At 55.8% G+C, this 19,907-nt stretch overlaps 10 protein-coding genes across 10 annotated transcripts; 3 read left to right on the plus strand and 7 right to left on the minus strand.

Moving 5' to 3' along the window:
* Positions 1 to 768: 768 nt before the first annotated feature.
* On the minus strand, positions 769 to 1,527 carry MAM_03541 (LEA domain protein; the record flags this gene model as incomplete). Its single annotated transcript, XM_040822340.1, has 1 exon — positions 769 to 1,527. One exon carries the CDS (start codon positions 1,525 to 1,527, stop codon positions 769 to 771), a length of 759 nt encoding a protein of 252 aa, XP_040679483.1.
* Positions 1,528 to 2,210: 683 nt separating this feature from the next.
* MAM_03542 (uncharacterized protein) lies at positions 2,211 to 2,902 on the minus strand (the record flags this gene model as incomplete). The annotated part of the gene is made up of 2 exons (XM_040822341.1): positions 2,211 to 2,633; positions 2,717 to 2,902. The coding sequence occupies 2 exons, from the start codon at positions 2,900 to 2,902 to the stop codon at positions 2,211 to 2,213; spliced, it is 609 nt and encodes a 202-aa protein (XP_040679484.1).
* A 1,033-nt stretch (positions 2,903 to 3,935) lies between these two features.
* MAM_03543 (uncharacterized protein) lies at positions 3,936 to 4,836 on the minus strand (the record flags this gene model as incomplete). Its single annotated transcript, XM_040822342.1, has 3 exons — positions 3,936 to 4,295; positions 4,352 to 4,718; positions 4,799 to 4,836. 3 exons carry the CDS (start codon positions 4,834 to 4,836, stop codon positions 3,936 to 3,938), a joined length of 765 nt encoding a protein of 254 aa, XP_040679485.1.
* A 186-nt stretch (positions 4,837 to 5,022) lies between these two features.
* On the plus strand, positions 5,023 to 5,573 carry MAM_03544 (uncharacterized protein; the record flags this gene model as incomplete). Its single annotated transcript, XM_040822343.1, has 3 exons — positions 5,023 to 5,034; positions 5,101 to 5,155; positions 5,218 to 5,573. The coding sequence occupies 3 exons, from the start codon at positions 5,023 to 5,025 to the stop codon at positions 5,571 to 5,573; spliced, it is 423 nt and encodes a 140-aa protein (XP_040679486.1).
* Positions 5,574 to 6,691: 1,118 nt separating this feature from the next.
* On the plus strand, positions 6,692 to 7,699 carry MAM_03545 (Heat-labile enterotoxin IIA, A chain; the record flags this gene model as incomplete). The annotated part of the gene is made up of 1 exon (XM_040822344.1): positions 6,692 to 7,699. The coding sequence occupies one exon, from the start codon at positions 6,692 to 6,694 to the stop codon at positions 7,697 to 7,699; it is 1,008 nt and encodes a 335-aa protein (XP_040679487.1).
* A 1,005-nt stretch (positions 7,700 to 8,704) lies between these two features.
* MAM_03546 (ser/Thr protein phosphatase family protein) lies at positions 8,705 to 8,938 on the minus strand (the record flags this gene model as incomplete). Its single annotated transcript, XM_040822345.1, has 1 exon — positions 8,705 to 8,938. The coding sequence occupies one exon, from the start codon at positions 8,936 to 8,938 to the stop codon at positions 8,705 to 8,707; it is 234 nt and encodes a 77-aa protein (XP_040679488.1).
* Positions 8,939 to 10,352: 1,414 nt separating this feature from the next.
* MAM_03547 (uncharacterized protein) lies at positions 10,353 to 10,562 on the minus strand (the record flags this gene model as incomplete). The annotated part of the gene is made up of 1 exon (XM_040822346.1): positions 10,353 to 10,562. The coding sequence occupies one exon, from the start codon at positions 10,560 to 10,562 to the stop codon at positions 10,353 to 10,355; it is 210 nt and encodes a 69-aa protein (XP_040679489.1).
* Positions 10,563 to 12,454: 1,892 nt separating this feature from the next.
* Positions 12,455 to 15,190, plus strand: MAM_03548 (uncharacterized protein; the record flags this gene model as incomplete). The annotated part of the gene is made up of 1 exon (XM_040822347.1): positions 12,455 to 15,190. One exon carries the CDS (start codon positions 12,455 to 12,457, stop codon positions 15,188 to 15,190), a length of 2,736 nt encoding a protein of 911 aa, XP_040679490.1.
* A 386-nt stretch (positions 15,191 to 15,576) lies between these two features.
* On the minus strand, positions 15,577 to 15,921 carry MAM_03549 (uncharacterized protein; the record flags this gene model as incomplete). The annotated part of the gene is made up of 2 exons (XM_040822348.1): positions 15,577 to 15,782; positions 15,912 to 15,921. The coding sequence occupies 2 exons, from the start codon at positions 15,919 to 15,921 to the stop codon at positions 15,577 to 15,579; spliced, it is 216 nt and encodes a 71-aa protein (XP_040679491.1).
* An 859-nt stretch (positions 15,922 to 16,780) lies between these two features.
* On the minus strand, positions 16,781 to 18,518 carry MAM_03550 (Forkhead-associated (FHA) domain protein; the record flags this gene model as incomplete). The annotated part of the gene is made up of 2 exons (XM_040822349.1): positions 16,781 to 16,813; positions 16,869 to 18,518. 2 exons carry the CDS (start codon positions 18,516 to 18,518, stop codon positions 16,781 to 16,783), a joined length of 1,683 nt encoding a protein of 560 aa, XP_040679492.1.
* Positions 18,519 to 19,907: the final 1,389 nt, after the last annotated feature.

The raw sequence follows: 19,907 nt of genomic DNA on the forward strand, positions 1-19,907 counted from the left end.
AGTGAAGTCCGATGTGGCAAAGGGAGGCACTTTGTCACGTTGAAAAGACAAAGACCAGCGCTTAGCCGATGCAACCATTCCACGTGAAGGGTCAACGGTTATTCGAGTTTAGTTCGTGGAAACGGGAATGGTGACCGTTTGAAGCTGCTAGTTTCGCCGTGGCTTGCGGCGGAGGACTCAAGAGTGACGACTCATATGCATGTACCCTCCGTCCTTCAATCCATTGTTCAGAACAACACAACTATTCTCCATCTGGTACGGAGTACTCCGTGCGCATCGGGCGATCGATCCATTCTTGCGTCGAACCCGGCGTGGACGCAGCAAGTCGAGCTTCTAGACGGCACGACATCCCTGCTAGCCGCGCAGAGACCTCACCTCACCCAGCGGATATGTTGCCGTGCTTCATGTCATAGTTACGCCTCTGAGGTAATAGCAGCGGTGTCTCGCTCATGGGCTCAATGCTTCGCCACAGGCCAAGTCGACCAGCCATCTGTTCATGATGCTGTGATCGCCAGACTTGTCGGGGGAAGCTGAGCCACAGACATTGTGCAAGTTCCCCCGGCGCAGAAACGGCTTGCAGGAGAGAGATGCCGCATCATGCGTGCGGCCGACACCCGACCTTGACGCTTCGTGGCTCTCATCACAACGGGCACTGTATCGTCGGTCGTGGGACTTGCCAATCCAATGGTTTGGTTGGCCTGGCCTTGCTGGAGCTTGAATTGCAAAACAAAAAAACTTCAGTGCGTTTAAATAATCGTATTTGATCTATCATTTCTTCTCATGAGGCCGATTGAAGACTGTAGGTATCTTGATTATCAACTGGATACCGTCATGTGTAGACTTGACATCCAGGTAAATATCCGATGGGCTTGGAGTCGCCGTCGCACGAGGCACATCGTCAGTCGCAGCCTCTGCTGGCTCCTCCTGCGAGGTCTCTTGCGCTCCGGCACCGTTGTTTCGGGCCGAGTTATGACTTCTCCCTCGCTCCCTGCACCTCTCACAACCTTGGGCGGCGGTCGTCTTGTTTTCGGCGGAGTGGTCTTTGATCTTGCCGACGACCGCGCCGTGGTGGTCGTAGATGTTGCCCGTGTGGTCTATTTTCAATCTCTTGCTGCCGCGATCCTCTTTTGGTGTCGATGGGTTGACGAAGTTTTCAGACACATTGCCCACTACATCTCCGCCGCCGTCACGAACTCTGCCATCGCTGGATACGCATCTTCCAACCATGGACGGCAAATCTCCCTCCACACGGCCCAGAACGGTACCGTCCCAGCCTAGGACGTTGCCGAATTCATCCACGCACTTGGCCTCGAGCCCACGCGCCAGCACGGCCGGGTCTTCAGTCAAGGAGATGCCCGCCGTGATTTTGGGGATCTGTATGGGATTGTTCTGTGAGTCTTGGCGGCGTTTGGGGGATCCGAAAGGGGAATCGGAGCCGTGGTCAGGCTTTGGTTCAGGCAGCAACTCGGGCGACTCCGTCCCAGGCGTCGATGTGCCCGTCATTTTCTCAGAGCCCTGGTAGGACATGCTCGGCAGAGGCCAAGGAGAGGATGTAGGATCACTGGAGGCCATTCCTATACCTCGTGGGCCTGCTCCGGATGCGAGTGATTATGAAGAGAGAGTCATCATGGGTGGCATGTCTCGGGCTCGAGGCTGAGGCCGAGGCTGCAGCTGGAGTCGTCGTGCCTCTCCTTGTATGGACCACTTGCTGCGGCGATCCCTTGTCAATCGGAATGAATTGGCAGCGCCTCGGCGAGATGCCAAGGACAGAGCGGACAAGTCGTGCCGCCTTCTGTCTCCTGTGTGCTCCTCCATGACCGTCACCAGACATTGAAGCCAAGGATGGAAATCCAACTGCCCGCGTTTCAAGCCCCGTTAATAAGCCCACAAACTGCCAGCCGCCTGCACCTAACCAAAATCGGCATGGCGCACATGTCCAGTCCGTCCTGACTGGCTGCCAAACTTCGCCGGACCCACCAGGCTCCTTGGATAACAACATCGACAGGGCGACACTTGCGTAATTCTGACGTCCGTCGAGCGGTTGCGCGAGACTCGTTCTTCCGTGTACGAAATCGCCGCCATCAAGATCGACCTTGTATGGACTTGTACGGCTCCTTGCTGTTGTTTCTTGACATCAAGACACTATTCGTACACTTGTCGTCCTCGTCTCGCATTTCCTACCACTGACTCTCAACGCCCATGACGGTTGATCAATCTTGTCCGTCTCTCACGTAGGAGCTTTCCACTCCGAATACCGGCTTTCGATGAAGCCGTACCGACCCCGAGCGTCCCTGTTGCTCGTCTGGCTCGTCTGGCTCCCAGTACAATATCCACCTCTCCACACCGTCGAGTTCCCGTTTCCTCGCCGTGAATCCGCCGATGGCCCCATTCAAGGTCAGAAACCGTTCGTCTTCGCTCCAGCCCCATGGGCCTACAATGTGACCTAGGGTGTCCTTGAGCGCGCCGTACTGCAACGCACGCGTCTCTCGGTTGACGTAGATCCAGTTGAGCATGGGTGGCTCATCCTGTATGCTGCTCACCAGCCCCAGGAGCCGCTCCTCGCGGGGATACTTGAAGTGAAAGCCACAGAATTTGTGGCCGCGGACATTCTGCCCCGGGAATTGCAGCACTATCTGTTCTTCCAGTGTTAGTGCGATACGCCCCTACGATGTTTCAAAAGGGTCCGTCGCCACGATGCCGCGGTGGTGGCACTAACCTTTCCATCCTTCAGGAAACAGGCCAGCAAGCCCTCGCTCGGCGGACGTGTCCCGTCAAATTCTGCTGCCAGATTGATCTTTTCCTGCTCTTTGGAAGCAGCATTCTGGCGCTTCTGTGCACTCACCGCTTCGGCGACGCCTGTGATCGTGGGGATGGCGGTGATGGTAAGGAGCCCGACAACCATGGTGGTGTTGTGTGAATCGTGTCCGATGAGTGTTGTATTCCGTATCGAACGTGAGCGCCTTTTGCTTGCAAACGCTGAGACGTGTGCAAGAGCGTGGACTCTCCCTGGGGCTGTTTTATTCCCGCTTCCATCTGCGTCATTGTCATATCATTGTTCCCCTTGTTCAGAACCGGATTGCGTCTCCTCGTACTCCGTACTAACACCACTGTCTCCGTCTCCGAGCCACGTCTTCCCTCGTTCCTCACACCCCCCTCCCCGTCCCGCCTCTGGTACTTGATAGATCGGGGGCTAGCTGGGATTCTCTCCCAACCTCCGAGGCGATTGCCTGTCATCAGACGGCCGTCAAATGAGAGCAAGTGCGTCATTCATGCATGCAAAGGGCCGCTGCCCGTCTCCGACCAAGTGCCGGCTGCCAACCTAGCGGCATTCTCAAGCAGGTTTACATGGCTACATGCTATTTTTAATCGTGCCCGCCCCACTTTATGTGGTTCGGCTAGCAAAAGCCCTCACCACCAAAGGTGGTGCTCGACAGCAAGGCGGGCCGGACACCAAGGCGGGCCAATTTTCAACCTAATAACGCTATTAACCTCTTCGCCTATAATGTACACCCTTCTCGTCCCAAATTTCTAGTAGATCTAGTACAGAATCCAGACGCCATTTACGTGCCTTTTTAGCTGCTTCAAAAAACGTCCTCTTGGCGTGGTTGTGGCGCCTTTTGTCGGCATGCTCTTTATGCTTGCTGTTCGCCTGATGAACTCGAGAAAGGTCTTTGCAAAGGCGTGATTGGAAGGAGAAACGGCGAATGGTTGACGCGACAGGTATGCATTTGTTGGCGGTGACGGGAGGGGAGCCATATGAAGAGGTGCATTATCTGTTGACTGTTTTTCTAGACCGGGAAATAAAAATAGGACATGTATAGAAAACCAGATATTACAGCCCTTTTTAAAAAAAAAATCAAAAAAATCAAAGGTCGTCACTCATTCATTGGAAGCTTCAACGAAAAAAAAAACCCCGGATGTAATTACGCAGCTCATTAAAGATCCACCTGATCAATCGCCGGCCACCATTGAGACCAGGCCCCCTGCTCGTCGAGGTTATTGCTGACTTCCGCGAAAAGCTGGTTCAACAAGGTATTAGTGTCGAGCTCGTGCTCGTGCTCGTGCTCGTGCTCGTGCCCTTGAACCGGCCAAGTCGCCTGCGCCGAGGGCCGCTCCGCGCCCCGAATCTCCCGAGTATGCGCGTCGGATCTATCCACGACACGGAACTCGTGGACAGACTGGTGTAGAGTATCAAAGTCTGCTCGTGTGCGCCCCTGGTATCGTGTCCGGTCCTCGGTTGCTCGCTCGTAGAGCACGGATGCATGGTGTATCGTTTTGATCTTGCGCGTGCCGCCCTCTCAATGTTAGCGCAACGGTGGCCACGGTCGTGTCATGCTTGCGGGCGGCTTACCCATCCGTCGGCGATTTTCCAGACAAGTCGAAACTTTTCCAGGTAGTCGAGACACATTTTGAGACAGTCGCTTGCTCGCGGGCTGCGGCCCAGGTTCATTCGGGGGTATTTCGCCACGTAGAGGTTGAGGTAGCCGGCTGAGAATGCGCAGAACCCGGCAAAGGGCGTCATGAGATGCACGCCACACTCGGAGGCCTCGTGTAGAATGGCGGCGATGTGCTCTGCCGCGCCGAAGAGGAGTCGGGAGCTGTCGTCCCACCAGCCCTCGGGGGCGGGCGCCCCCAGCATGGGCTGGTCGACTGGACCCCGTGGCTCCGACTCCGGGGTCGGCAGGAAGGGGAAGTACTCGCGGTGAAGCATGAGGGTGCTGACAAGGCGTAAGCAGGGGCGGCGGCGGCAAGTTGGGAGCCCCGTCGACCGCTACCGCTGTGGGAAGGGGATTCTTACCTCACGTAGTACAGGAGCCAGACACGCAGGAGAAACATGGTGAACTTGTGTCATGTGTGACATCACAGCCACCCATCTTGTTTCAGTGAAAGCCGACCAAGAACCATAAGAGAGAAGCAGATGACATCGTGTTCCTCAGCTCGACATCCCACAAGCACTCTGCACGTTCCACAACCCCCAAGCTCTGCAATAACATCCCAGAGAACCATCCGTCAACCCTCATCATGGCTGTGAACGTAAGCTTGGCGCCGCCGTAGCTCCCTCGGCCTCTCACCCCCACCAGGTGCTGACAACTATCTCAGGAACAAACAATGGAGAAGGAGAAGGAGGATAATCAGCAAAACCAGAGTGTCAGCGGTCAGTTCAAATCCACGGTCCTTTTGCGAACCGTGCGGCTGAGACGTACGTGGTCCCTCTAGAGTCCGAGAACGAAAACCAAGAAGACGACGACAGCGGCCCGCGGATCAGCAACGAGAGCACCGAGGAGGAAGAGCGCCAGACTCAGCAGCTCGCGCCGCCCACCAAGGCGGCAACCAGGAAGCGCAAGCGACCTCGCAATGACCCCTGGGATGACGAGGACAGGCAAAACCAGATGGTTGCGCGGCAGCAACGGCAGCAGCAGCAGGTGCCCCAGCCCATGCCCCAACAACAAATGATGGCTCCGCCGAGGGACGAAAAGAAGAACCCGCTGAAGCTGCGTCTGGATCTGAACTTGGACGTCGAGATTGAACTGCGTGCCAAGATCCACGGTGACGTCACCCTCGCCTTGCTGTAAGTCCTGCCCACGTGGTGATTTTCCATTCATGTTAATAAAGAACTGACTCGGTGCTTAGCGACATGGGCTAGTGAGTGACGAGAGCGACGGGGGGGCGATGTGTTGATAGATTGAGGTAGACCCTGGATGGTTACACTTGTTTTGTGCCTACTGCGGGTTGTTGAGTTGTTGATATGGATATATATATTTGCAGTGCATGATTCCCACCCGTGAGCCGCCAGGACACTCTAGCCTTCCTTGTCAAGTTTGGGCCGAGCGGAACGAAAGCTGCCGACGGGTGGAACACGTCAAAGCGCGCCCGGCCTCGACGAATCTATTTCGTCCCTCCTGTCGTCTCGCCGGAAAGAGACGGCAGGATATGGGCCGTTTCAAAGCGTCAGCGTCAGCGTCTGCGTCTGCGTGATGATGGTGGAACATATCAAAACAGAATTCCTAAGAGACTGGGCACCCAATCCCATTAGTCGTCTCCTGAGCCAGACAACAAGTCCTTTCCCCGCCGTCGGTAAAAACACCACCTCATTTTTCGGTCAAAAGGGTTCAACGCTTCATTTCTTCCTCCGTCTTGGGTAACCAGACCCAGCTATTCCACAAAAAACCACGCCACCTTTTCACATGAAAAGGGCAGGACCCCTCATGACGGCGTGTCTTTTTCTAATTTTTTTTTGTTCTTTTCCTCTGTTGGCATGCTCATGGGTGTGAGCCGTTGTGTGTCCGGTCAAATCGTCAACCGTGGAAAAGGTTGTCAACACAGTACTTTGGGTGTGTATGTACTCGGGATTAGTCCAGCGCCCTCGGCAAGGGCCAGCCATGGCGCATGTAGGTTGAATCTCTGGCCATTGATTTCGTTTTTGCCAGAGCCGTCGGAATGTCCCTTGGACAACGCGCTCCTGGATCCAGGCCGTAAGGGGGCTCGGCCCCGATATCGCAGTTTTGACAGGTATATGAACTGCAGTTTTTCCCGCCCTTGTTGATCCCTTGGTTTTCTTGCTGTTGAGACTGTCCAAGGGGGATTTTTTTCTCTTTTTCAACATATATATTATTTCGGTACCTTTGGTTCCATCTGACAAGGTCCACGGTCACCAGGAGCCCCCTTTCATACCAGCAGGCGCGTTGTCAGCATGAGGATCAAAATACTGCCACTCCTCGTCGTCGTTGGACTGGCGAATGCCGTGCCGGGGATTCGTCGAGCGCCTCCTCCTATACAACCATCAGATCCTCCAAGCAAACAGCTCTGGGACTCAGTCGTCGGAGGGTTTCGAGAATGGGGCCTCAACGGTGACTTGCAGCCCCCGCCAAATCGCAACGCGCCTCTGAAAGAAATGCCATTTGGACTGGGGTTGCCCAAGCCGCGGCAGCGTAAGATCCCCGCCGGCTCCATCGTCAGAGTCGGAGTGACTCGAGCCCAGGGCCAGCCCTCGGGGCGGCAGACATGCAGCAAGCCGTGCTGGAGAAAGAGGCAACTCTGCTGCGACCTGGGCGAGCTGGGAAAGCCGACCAAGCCGAAGAATCCTGGCAGCAAGCCTGACAGAGGAAGCAAGGTACGGGTGAACAAGGCGGCGGTAGCGAGGACAGCTGCCATTGCCGTGTTGACGCCGCTGGCAAAGGCCCTGCTGAATGAGCTTCAGCGATGGGACAACGTCGTCGGACGTGCTGTGCGCTGGTTTGAAGCGACGGTAGCGTCCATCCAGAGGGCGATTGGAGGCTCGCCGCGGCATGACATTGACGGAAGTGACCTCAAGGCGGCTTTTCTATGTGCGTTGAAGGGAGGACGGGCAGAAGACAACATTTTCGGACGCAAGAACAAGCTATGCACCCCGATGGAGGACGAATTCAAGGACAGTCTCCAGGCCAAGTTTCGAGAGGGAAAGATTGATGAGCTCATGACGTTGTGCAGAAACGCCGGGACCTACAGGGGCGGCGACGTTCACGTCTGGAACTGGTCGAGGAGATACTGCGATGCCTTTTATCGCACTGACGAATACGCACAGCGAATATGGGAGATGGGACTCGACGGGCTCGTGGATTCTTGCTCTGAGCTCGAGGTCAATCCTCCAGGCGACCAGAGGCTTCGGGCCAACCTGGAAGCACGCTGTACCGAGTTCCTCCAAGGTCTGACAGACGCGTAAAGGCGCCTGCGCCTGATGGACGGGAGCTGCTGGGAGGGGAAGGATGTCGTGGAATCGTGGGGAGAGAGTGGTTGTCATGAGAAACGCAGAGCACCGAGAGAGAGACTGACAAACCACCAGTGTCCAGACAGCCGATCCCTGCTTCGAGCCAGATGAAATTTGCATTCCTCTGTCAATTAGCTTTGCGCTGGCATCTGGCCACGATGACTGGACGGGCGAAGGAGGATGCACCACCCTCGAGGTCGTACGCGGACGGCGGTCGTGAGTCCTGACTCCTATGGTAGCGGTCCAAAGTGTGACAAGTAGTCCATCAGTTAATGAATATTGGCGTCGCCGTCACGGCTCCTCATCTGCAACTGTTCATTGCGGGCCTCTCGAGAACGCTGTAGTGACAATGGATGCGGATGCTGGCGACAATGGCGCGTTACCTCCTCTTGCCGGTGCAGCTTCATCTTGTATTGCCGAGGACGAAATGAGAGCCACGTGGTCCGTTGGTTCCGTTGGCCCAACTTGAACCCCGGCGGCGGCTTTGCCTGAATTTTGGCCGCTGGGGCCACGACAACGAAAGAATCTCCCAAACTCCATGCCAATGGCCGTTGGTCATTGCCGCCGTGGCTGAATGGAAGAGGCGCCGTGACGCACGGCCTACAGCGTGAGAAGGCTCCTGCGGTTCCCATGCGCCTCGATCCGGGCCCTATTTTGATCCCTCGAACCAGCAAATACCGTGACCAACAAGCAACCTCTAAATATCACCTTCACCCAACGCATCACTCCTCGGCAGTTCAATGTCCACCGTCCATGGTAACTGCATGGCATCTTCGCCAGGGCCTTGAATAGCTGCGTTGACGAAAAGCGTCTGTAAGCCCGGCTGTACCAGCCCATCATCCCCCTTACAATGGCTCGTCCGACAGAATCCGTCGCTGATGTATTGTCGCCGCTCCGTATTCTTTTCAGCTATCGTTTCCGCCGTGTCGAATTTTCGAGGGTACAAGGAGGTGAGTTCCCTCATCGAGAAATATGGACGCCAGTTGCTCGTGCGTCGTGGAAGAGGCTCCGGGCTTCTCCCATGTCGCCAAACTCTTTCTTGATGAGTTCTGGCTCTGTCCAAGGATTTTTCTTGGCGAGCTTCTGCTTGAATTTGGGCGTGTCCAATGTAAAGTCGTGGTTGCCGGCAATGACGACTTTGAGAGGGGCGTCGATGCTGTTTAAAAGCTGGAGTGATGTGCGAAATTCGGCCATTTTAGATTCCTCCGTGAGGTCGCTGCAGTGTGTGGCTACGTCTATCTATAGGTGGAAGAGACGTCATCTGAGGTGTCCCGTCTTCGGCGTGGGTGTCGGAGAGGATCAAAAACCTAGTCTTGGTATCCATTGTCCATGATGCTTCGAATGCGACTTGGATCAATCTGAGGGGAAAGGCAAGGGGGAAGAAGAATGCCTGATGGATGTGATAAAGAAGAAGAGGCTGAAGTTTGCGATTCTCTTGCATCCGTAACTCGGAGAGGGGTCGACGATTTGTTGTCAGGCAAGGTGCAGTATGCTCAAGGAATGGAAATGAAATGAGCAAGGTGGGATGCTCCAGGATAATATACGACTCTTAGTGATTAGGTCATCTTAGTTGACTGCAATTAAAAGTTTGGTTTAAAGATTTGTGGCGTAAAAATGAAACTTGAATTGTAGAATGTGCCTAAATAACTACTAGCTCCCACATAGCTTGAAAGTATAGCTCTGTACGTTGGAGCTAAGATTAAGCTTCAATACTACTTATAATCTAATACACAGGGCATTGCTTCACTGTGATGCCACGGTGAGAATCTGCGTCCATCTTCTGTCGAATACGTGAATTCAGTTTAGTTCAACAGCAGTATCCGTATCTCGAGACTTAGCTGGCTCTATTAGAGTCTCACAGTCGTGCTTCTGGAGCTGCAATCAAAAGCCCCGAGCAAACGTTCCTCAAGGCTGTGGAATGGTCTCAAGTGAATCGAAACTCCATATCAAAGCTAATGCTTTGCCGTCACTGAGGTGAGGGTCTAGCAGGGATGCCTAAACTGGCCAAAGACGTCCTGAAAGGTGAGATTGCGGGTAACCATGGATCTCCTCAGCTAATGACTTGACACTGCGTTCAACAGATTTATAGTGAGCCGCTCGGAAGGCGTTATGCATCTGATACCCCGGTCAAATGGCATACCACAGACGCAGAACGTGTTTTTTTTTCTTTGCAGGAGAGCGCTACCTGTCCTTGCTGCATTTTTTAGTACTCTCCGGCCATGGAACGTATGCTGTAAGCAAAGGAGGAGTGCGCCGGCAATAGAGGTTTGGCGTAAGCGCTGTATTCTTACTTGTGCTCCTCGATGGATTTTTAAACACTGAGAGAACAAAAGGCGCACCTGTGTGGCGCAAGCTTGTAATTCATAGAGTGAAATAGTAGATAAGTGCCCTCGCTAAAGATTAAACAAGGTTAGCAGAATATACCGCGGCTATCTGTCATCTGCCGCCACAGCGCTTTACAACCACGATCCGCAACACCCATCCAACGAGTATCCATATGACTGGTATTTAAGAGAGCTTAATACAGTTGAGAAGGTTTACTTTGATGAGACCGCCCTCTTAGAGAAAAGTCAGTCTTTTGCGTAGCCACTTATGGAATGTTCAACACCTACGCCCATATCATTGCAGCTGTGAGAATAGCCCAGGCAGCCCCTCCGGGCTGGACGACATTACAGAGAAGATTACCGAGGATGGGAATTGGGATACTGCAGCAAGCGACATTGGCCGTATTGGGGCACGTGTTGTTGCGTTTGTCGACCTCGACCGGAGCGGCAACAGCAACGGCGGCTAGAGCAACGACGGCAGTCGCGTACTTCATGATGGCGACTGATTAAGGATCTTAGGCTACAGGCAGCTTCAATATTTGCCGAGATGTTTAGAATGTTGTAGTTGTTCAATTTGTGTTGTCGAAGGGGGAACTGTCAAATAGAGGTGGCGAACAGGGGATTATAGACTTCTCCAAGACCCTATAGTCATTCACTTGGCAGCGTCCTCGAGACATAAGAACGGGTCGCAACGACTTCCTCAAGATCCTACGGTCCCGGGACGAGGTTCCTTTACAGAGCGTTCAATCCGGTCGCGAGCGGCCGTGTTTTCTGTGCCCGCCGCGAATGGAAGCTTCCCTGTGTGTTTTTTTTTTTCAAACCCCGTTTTGGATATTCAATACCATCACGACCCAAGCAGAAAGGCTCATGTCCTTGGTCGACATGGCCAACAACAGCAAGGTAGCCGGCACACCCAAAGGTGAGCTTGTAAGATGGAGTCAACTAATTAGCAACTGCCAGACGTTTGCCATGGTACCAAAAATGTTACATCGACTGTTGAATGCGGTGGGCCGGGCGAGATCCGATCCGGGCCTGGCACGGGCTGCGGTGAGCATATTGCGGGCTTGGGCGCCGCTGGGATCGGCCGATATCAGAATCGTGAATAAAGGAGAGGCGACTTGTGAGTGTTTCGACCCTTGTCATGTTGACCTGTGACAATGTAGGGAAGGGAACTGGGATTAATCGTGACCTGATTGGCTGCTGGTTGTTTGCCGTGGCTCTACCGAGGCCCCCGCCAACGGCCAAATGATGGTGGTCGGGCCCCCGTGAATTCCGTGATAGCCCCCCACTACCGGGGGCTCTCGGGCAGCACTTGACTTTGAATGGACGTCGCAGCGCTGGAGATGTCGACTTTGGTCCATGTCGGACAAAAATAGATGCCCGATGCAAGGGCCGCGGTTGTTTCTCTCAAAGACCATCTTACCGTGGCAGTGCACCGCGTCGCCTCGCCGACAAGTTGTGGACTGGTTCCCTGCCTGGTTCCTTCCGCGCCTCGTCCGTCGCGCCTCCCCAATCCCGCATCTGCGTCTGCATCGTCGACGCCTCCGCCTTTCCAGCGCTCTCGTGTGTGTCCCCGTGCGCTGCTTCATCTCATCTTGCACAGTCATGGCCAGAGCCGAAGCCGCCTTGAGGCTGCTCACGACGTGCACTCGCGCTCCAGCACAGACCAGCAATCCCCTTGTCGATTGATGCCGGCCGTCACTTCTGATCTGTGCCTGTCCCTCTGCTGCGTGCCATGGTTTGGGTGCCAAGCCAAGCTGCGCTGGCCAATCAAGTTCCTCCAACCTGCCCCGCATCTCCGATGCCCACCTCGTCCGCGTCGGTCCACTTCAACTTCCCTGTCACATGTGGCTCATCTGTCCGCCTGTCACTCTCACAATCAACTCCACTCCATGTGTCCCCCGGTCCTAAGCCGCCTCGCCATCGTGTGCCTCATTGTTGCACCCGAGTCCTCCTCTTCCCCCTCGCCCTCCTTTTTTCCCCTCAATCACTTGTTCCTCTTCTGCTCGCCTCCTCCACCTCTGAAGCTCAACCTCTCCAGAACCTCTTCCGACTTCAAGCCCGTCCCCGCCAGGACAATTGTCACGTCGCTTTGGCCTCCCGACCAATGCTCAAGGTGCCAGATCTTTGACAGTCCGCAGGCGCAGCAGCAGCACGTCAGTTCGCCGCCATCATGTTGTCCTCCGTCATGCCGACATCCACGGTTGCCCGCCGCCCGCGGCCATGCACGTGGCTCTCGTGTGTCTCCGCCGCAGCGCCCATTCGCTCGAGACGCGGGCAATGCAGGACCTGCTGGTTCGGTGCCTGGACCAGAGACGGTGATGGCAATTCCTATCACAATTCTCCTCGACGCCGTCATTGGCGCGGCCCCCATCGCTATCGATACATGGAGTCTGTGGATCGCAGACTCTGTTGGAACAACAAGCCTCGCCATGAGTGCATTCAGACTGCCATGAAGTCGGCCTTTGCCCACCTCACCGGTGGCCCCACCGGATCCCCGGCCCCCAAGTACATCAAGCATGACGTCAAGTCGCGGTCCGATGAGCTCGCTGGCGTACGCCCCGGGAGGAACATTGAAGATGTCGAGCGCGAGGCGATTGATCACTTGTTCACCGGCGGCAAAAAGAACCGCTCACAGCCTTCGGGACACTGGTCATCGCGTCTCAGCGGCTACCTACATGGCAGGCGGCAGACTTCAATCGGCGTCACTCCTGAGTCTGTCTGGCATGCGACCACATCAACCGGAGAGCACCCAGAAACCACCACCGCCGCATCCAAGTCCCATACGCGATCCGCGTCACAGGCATCCGAGCTGAAAGGGTACAGCCCTGACGAATTCGATGACCCAAATCCCCCACGGAAACCCTTCTCCAAGAAGTACAGTGATCTCGACAAGTATACAGCTGTGACTTGGAATGAGCCTGATGGCCTGCAAAAGCCCAACTCGGAAGAAAAGTCCAAACAGTACAAGGACTTGGACAAGTACGCCTCGCCCGATACTTCGAAAGAAACCGCTCCCGCCGCAGCGTCTGAGCAGAAATACGATGACCTGAAAAAGTACAAGCCTGTGGAATGGAACGAGCCAGCTGGCCTTCCTAAACAGTCTCCAGAGGAGTTGTCCAAGAACTATAATGATTTACACAAGTATGGCCCCGTTACTTGGAATGAGCCTGATGGACTGCGCGATCTCACCACCGAGGAACTCTCCAAGAGATATGATGATCTCAACCAGTACCGCCCTGTGACATGGAATGAACCTGATGGCCTGCGAAAACCTACTCCCGAAGAACAGTCCAAGAAATATGATGATCTAGACTCTTACAAGACTGGTTTTGTAGCTCCTGATGCCGCCCTCAAGGCCCACCAGGTGAAGCAGCAAGACCCAACCTCTAAAGCGGAACCAGTCCCCGCCAAAGTGGCAGTCCCTGCGGAGGACCCTGCCAAAGAATACAGTGATTTGCATAAATATGGACCCGTAAAGTGGAACGAGCCTGATGGTCTTCGAAAACCGACGCCAGAAGAGTTGTCCAAGAACTACAAGGATTTGCACAAGTACTCTCAGTATCCTAATGCCGGACCCGCAACTCCACGGATGCACCCTGAACAGGCTTCAAAACAATATAGTGACTTGGCAAAGTATGATTCGTTCCCCAACGATGGCGTTACGACGGAGCGTGTTCATCCCGAGCTGGTTTCCAAGCAGTACGAGGACCTACCAACGTACGTCTCGGCTGGCCACGAGCAGTCTGATAAAATAAAGCATGCTCACCCCGAGGAGCTCACCAAGAACTACGCAGACCTGGACAAGTACAAACCTCAATCATTCGATTCGCCATCCATTTCCTACCCGACACATCCTGAGGAAGCCTCCAAGGCTTACTCCGACTTGAAGTCATACAAGCCGATCGAGCACAATGAACCAAATGGTCAGCCAAGTGAGAAACTCGATCCCACAGCAAGCAGCCTCAGCGCTTATGACAGTTCAGGGGAGTCCTATTTTGAACCAAGGACCGCAGATGAGATTCGTGGTGATGTCCTCCGAAGGGCATACCGAAACCGCAAACACACGATGCTCCAACGAGCCAAATTTCAGCAGGAGAAATCCCGAGACTCCAGTGGCAAAGACACAGAGGAGACTACTGGTCGTCCCGGGCGGAAAGCCGACGGTGCCAAAATGACGGGAAATTATGCCAAGGACTTCCCGGATGAATTCGCCACCTCTTGGAATACATCGAACTCGTGGTCGAAAACGACTTTGTTCCCAAAGAACCTAGCCGCCAAGACGCAGACTAGCAAAGCTGCAGGAGCTAGCGTTTATGGCTCTGAAAAGGAGGAGGCTGAAGTGTCGTCTCTGGATGAAAGCTTTCCAATTGAGTCGGCAAAGCTACAACCGGCGCTGGATAGGAACACCATCAAGCGAGCTACGCCAACGGCGACGTCTCCTCTAGAGAAAATGAAGGCAGAAGAGGATCCCTACTCGAGGGCTCCTCAAGGTTTGGAGACTAGCTGGGACGAAGAGTGTGGTAGCAAAGCCACTGGGCCAACATTTGTGCGACACCACAAAGGCAAGGCAAATAAGACTCAGTTTGCTGCAACAGAAACGGGTACCGAGAGGCCGCCTGTTATGTACAAGTCGCTTGCGTTCGACCCTGTCAGTCAGACCATGAGCATTGCCGAAACGTCGTCTGGCGTCATTGAGACTGCGAGCCCTGCTACGCCCGCAGAAATTTTGCTCCGGGTCTCGAACGCGTCCAAGTTTTTTCCCTACTTCAGCGCGCTGCGGGCAGAAGGCTATGAAATGGCATCAGGTGGCGGCGATGTCCTCGTATTCCGCAAGGTTCGGCCAGGGCCGTCATTTGCGGAAAACCAGGGCGCTACCGTTAACCCTATCGACATGATGGGCCGGTCGGCCGCAAGCAGCTTTGCCAGCCCAACTGGTTTTGTCAACTACGAGTCGCCTCAGTACCGCCCCGCGACGGCCGGACAAGGACCGGAACTCAAGATTGCAAAGAAGAGAAGCCTTGGCCGCAAGGTGGTGATTGGCACCGCCTGGGTGGCGGGCACAGCCTATGCTGTCAGCGTCATGGGAGAGTATTTTTCCACCGGTGGCAAGGTATTCTAGGGGAGTCGGGAAGGGGGAGTATGGTGGTGACACATGTATCACGAGGAAGAATAAATAGTTTGAACACCCTCGGGAGCGCACTCGACTCCGCACGGTTGACGCCGTTACTCTTCCTTGTCGTTCGTTTCAATATCTGGCGCTGGGGAATTGGGCACGGTCATGGAATGGCACGGATTACACAGACGGGACAGGTTACTCGGTAGCATATAATGTAGCCATTGCGTTCTACAACGTTTCCCGTTCCTGCGGCGTCTCTGTAGCATGCGGCAGTTGTGCTGCTCGTCGCGCCGTGTCATGAGCCTGACCCTGACCCTGACCCTGACCCGACTTGCTTCTTTCCTTGCCGCCCGCTCGCCCGCTCCTCTTGGCCTGGGTGGTTGTGCGAGTCAGCGTTGTCGTTGGCCGGCCGCGTCCGAGACGTTCTTCGTCTCGGTGAAGCCGAGCCCCGTCTCGATGCCGGCGACGGTACACATCTGCAGGGCGTGCTTCTGGTCCTCCTTGCTCCAGCTCTGGCGCCTGTCGAAACCGGGCTTCCACGCGTCGGCGGCGGACATGGCCCGCGCGGGCGCAGAGCCATCGCCACCGGCTCCTCCTACGTGTCGCCATCGCGACGGCGGGCCGCAGTCAGCATCTCGACGCAACGCAACGCAACGCATCCCCGCCCGTCGGGCTCGGGTGGACAAACCTCCTGTGCGGGCTGGAATCGGGGTCGTCGTCGTACTTTCGGGCATGACGGATCATTCAGCTGGGCGGTTGACGTGGCCGAGCAGGTCGCGCAAGTCGAGCCACGAGGCGGTTTGGAGTTCGCCACCTTGAACGAAAGGACGGACGGATAGGACGGTCCGGCGGGGCCCTGCGACCGGGTTTCTTGATTGGATCAATTGATCTCGGCGCGGCTTACGGAGTACCTGCTTGAGTACCTATACTTGCTGGTACTTGTACGTGCTGAACTTGTCATCCCGAGTCCTTGCCTTGCAAATTCCTCTGGACAAGCGAGCACGCCGCCATAATAAACGCGGCGACAATCAAGCGGGGCACCGGCGGCCGCACGTCCATCCAGAGAACCGCAGTGCGCGTCCATCACGTCGCGAGCTGGATTCCAGGGACCTCACATACAAAGACTCCAAGGTTCCTCATGCTGTCGACAAGATGCTACTTGGTACTGGCCCTACTTGGTCGGCACATGCATCCACTACCATACAAGTCAATCACTCGACGCGCTCCAACCTCACCATCCAAGCGGGGCCAGAGAATCAAGGACATCCCTCTCATGAACTTTTCTCGGCCTGTCACCACGGAGAAAAAGAGAGAGAACGCACACACACACACACACAATAAACACAATAAACACAAAGACAAAAAAAAAACAAAAAATCATCTCCACCCATCGGACAAGCAAACCAACGCCGGGCTATGCATGGGCTTTTCCTTCATCCCCGCCGTCTTGATAAAAAGAACAATGTCGAAACCCATAGACGCGCGTATATCATACCGGGGTCGATTATGTACGTGAAATTAAAAGATCAAGCCATGTCCGTACTAGCGATAATGGATTAAACGTTAAGCTGTGCCCCCTAGACTTGGATGACGTTACGGAGTCTTGGGACGCTTCCAGTAGTATTGCTGTACAGTGTCAGTTCCTGCTCTTCCTCGGGGCCCAAGTCAGGGGGCTACAGACCTTGTGCTGCTTTCTGCAGTTGCGGAGACTGGGCTTTCGGAGACCATCGACGACGGCTGCGCGGCGCTGCTCGTCGTCGTCCTCCTCTGGGACATAGTAATATTCACTTTCGAGGGCCTTTCCGGCAGCGTCCTTGCCCTGGCGCTTGATTATGCCAATGCAGCGCGTGCCTTCGATGCTGGAGCGGACCGCATCTCTTGTCAGGCCCGCCCTGTGTTCAGCGGGCAGGTTTTGCATGATTGTGGACAGGGGCGTCGACGAGAGACGAGAAAAGGCCAGCTGGTTCACGACATGATTTGTGACGGCGGGGTCGACCTCGATGGACGGAGTCGGGGTGTCCTCTTTGGTGGCTCGAGGTGCAACGGGTGGTGATGATGGCACGTCATGCGTCTCGTCGGCCGAGGTCGAGGCCGTCGTGGGCGTGGACGCGACCTTGGGACCAACGGCTGGCTTTTTGACAGGCGACGAAGAAACGGATGGCGTTTCGACGGTGCTCAGTGTCTCATTGGAGGAGACGTTGTGAGGACGGCGATGGAGTGGCCCGGGCTGCTTGGGAGACCGTGCCGATATCGAGGCCAGTCTCCCTGCGAGGTTGGCGCCAAAGGGACCAAACGAGTGGACAATGGGGTCGTTTTCCTCGTCGGGGTCATTCTCGTCCTCGGCATCACTTAGCTCGCTGGAGAAGCTGGCGGTCGCATCCGTCCGCATGCTGACATGGACGCCCGTGGCATCGTCAGCGTTGGGCTCGGGCAGCTCCGGCTCGTCGTCCTCGTAGATTTGAATGCGCTCCTCGCGGCCAACAGCTCCGGGGAGCATGGCCTGGAGTCGGTGGGAGCTCGACAGGCTGCCCATGGGAGTCGGACTCTCGGGCGACGTGATGCGTGTAGTCCTTCGCAGAGGCGACGACTGCAGCAACGGGGCTCCTCGCATGTGCGATGGAGGGGGGGAATCGTCCCAGCTCGAATCAGACAAGTTTGCCAGGTTCTCAGACGTAACGACGCTACGTTTCGGCCACTGGATCATTACACGAGCATCCAAGACATCCACCATGAGGTCGGTGCCCTCCGTCTCGCTGGTGAAGCTGTCGCCCTTGAAGAGCTCCCAGGTGCGCCCCTGGCAGTGGAGCTTCAGGCCGTTCCAGCCGTTGCAGACAACCTCGATCTTGCTGGTTTCCAGAGGGCTTGGAGCCGGGACGTAACGGGCCTTGACGTGAACACGCGACACGAGGCGGTTGGCAGAAAGTTGGAACTGGGACGAGTTAGACGACCGGCCCATACCTACGGTTTCCCCATTCTCAGGAAGCTCAACAGCCGGCACGGCCGACAGAGGGGCGCGTTCGGAGGAGGCGCGGACCAGAGCAGGTCGGCGAGGCGGCGAGCTGGACAAGAAGCCTGTGCTGGACGTGGGCACGGGCGTAGGATACTTGAGGTTTGCGTCTCCCGTGTGTTGGCGTTTCAGTGGACGCGGGAGCGCCGGTGACGACGAGAGGGGCTCGAAAGCAGGCAGCAAGGACGGTGCAGGTCGCTTTGTGCCAGCCGTGCTTGTCGAAGTCGAGGGACGAGCCAAGGCAGACACGGACGTGGAGGACGTGGATGGCAACGCGGCTCCGTTGCGCGTAGCAGCAGCAGCACGCGGCGGTGACGAGTCCATGGTGAAATAGTACTTCTTCTAGTAACGGGATATTGAGGCAGCGAGGCCCAGGAGGACCATACTGGCGTGTCACCAAATGGCTCGTCTCTTTGGCCGTGTGTCGAGGCTGCAAACGCGAACAAGAGACGGCGGCGGTCTGGAGGGGGGACCAAGACGCCCACCGGCAGAGGCTGGCAGAGGCTCCCAGAGGCTGGCGATGGAGAGAGAGATGCAGAGTTTCCGGTCGTCGAATGTCTATATGCTCGATGAGTATCACGATTGGCCGCAGGAACACGTCGAGCGAGGGAGGGTGGTATACAGATGGAGATTGGCTTCGACGCAGGACTTTGGGCCTCGGGCGTGCGTGCAGCGTGGTGCAAGCAAAGGTGCAAAAGGGCACGTCGGACGCAAGAGGAGCGGCCGAGGGTATTTTAATAAACGGGAGACATTGCCTCTGACACAAGTAAGCGAGGCCTGGCGGGCAAAGTGGACTCTGACACGAACGCGATGAAGCGCATCGCGTTGGCGTTGGCGTTGGCGTTGGCGTTGGGTTGGCGTTGCAGGGGTGCGCACTGCACACCGTCCAGCAGAGCGGAGCGGGCACGGGGAGCACTTTGGCAGGGCATTCACTGTGTCGCCGCTGTTTCTCGACCCTTTGAACCACTGGACTGTCCACTGGGCCGCTGCAGCCTGCTCTGCACTGGGCATCAATTGGGCGCTGGGCCTGGCCTGGGCCGTTCACTGCGCCGGCTGACCTGTTGGCCTGTGGGCTGTGACGGGCCTGACCTGACCTGTTGACATTCCAAATCCAGTGTCCACGTCCATCAATGATACTCCCTCGACATCCGAGTCTCGTCTGAACCTGCATCTGTTCACGTCAAGAATTGTCGCGCCCACCACCCGGTGGCCTCGGACCTGCGAACTCATCACGTTGCCAGTTCATGTGTACTTCAGTACTTGGTCGATCCGTAGTTCGTTGAGTAGGTACTTGAGTACTTTAGGTACTTGGTCAACTGCAAAGTACCTACCTGGGTCGAGGTAGTCGCCAGCCTCCTGTGCAAACACGTCTCCACCCGCCGCCGTCGCGTCCGTTTCCTGCCTCGTCCATGTCCCGACTCCTGGACATGAGTCCATGCTCAGCTCGCGGCGCCATTGCTCCGACCCTGCAACCCGTAAAAGGATAAAACATGCAAGTTACCACCGTCTAGTCCAATGCTGCTCCCTGCACCTTCTCGGCCGGACCTTAACCACGTCTAAACCGCCATGCTCAGTCAATGTTCTCATGGCGACGAAAATAGTTCCTTTATGCAAGATTCACTGTGCACGCTCTTTGGTGTATGCAGTTTTGCAGCGGTAGTATCCTCGACTAGCGCCAGGGAAACCGGCATACTCCTCCGTGGGCAGTGTTGG

This window comes from Metarhizium album, assembly GCF_000804445.1.
Source record: "Metarhizium album ARSEF 1941 chromosome Unknown scaffold_7, whole genome shotgun sequence".
Taxonomy (NCBI): Eukaryota; Fungi; Ascomycota; class Sordariomycetes; order Hypocreales; family Clavicipitaceae; genus Metarhizium; species Metarhizium album.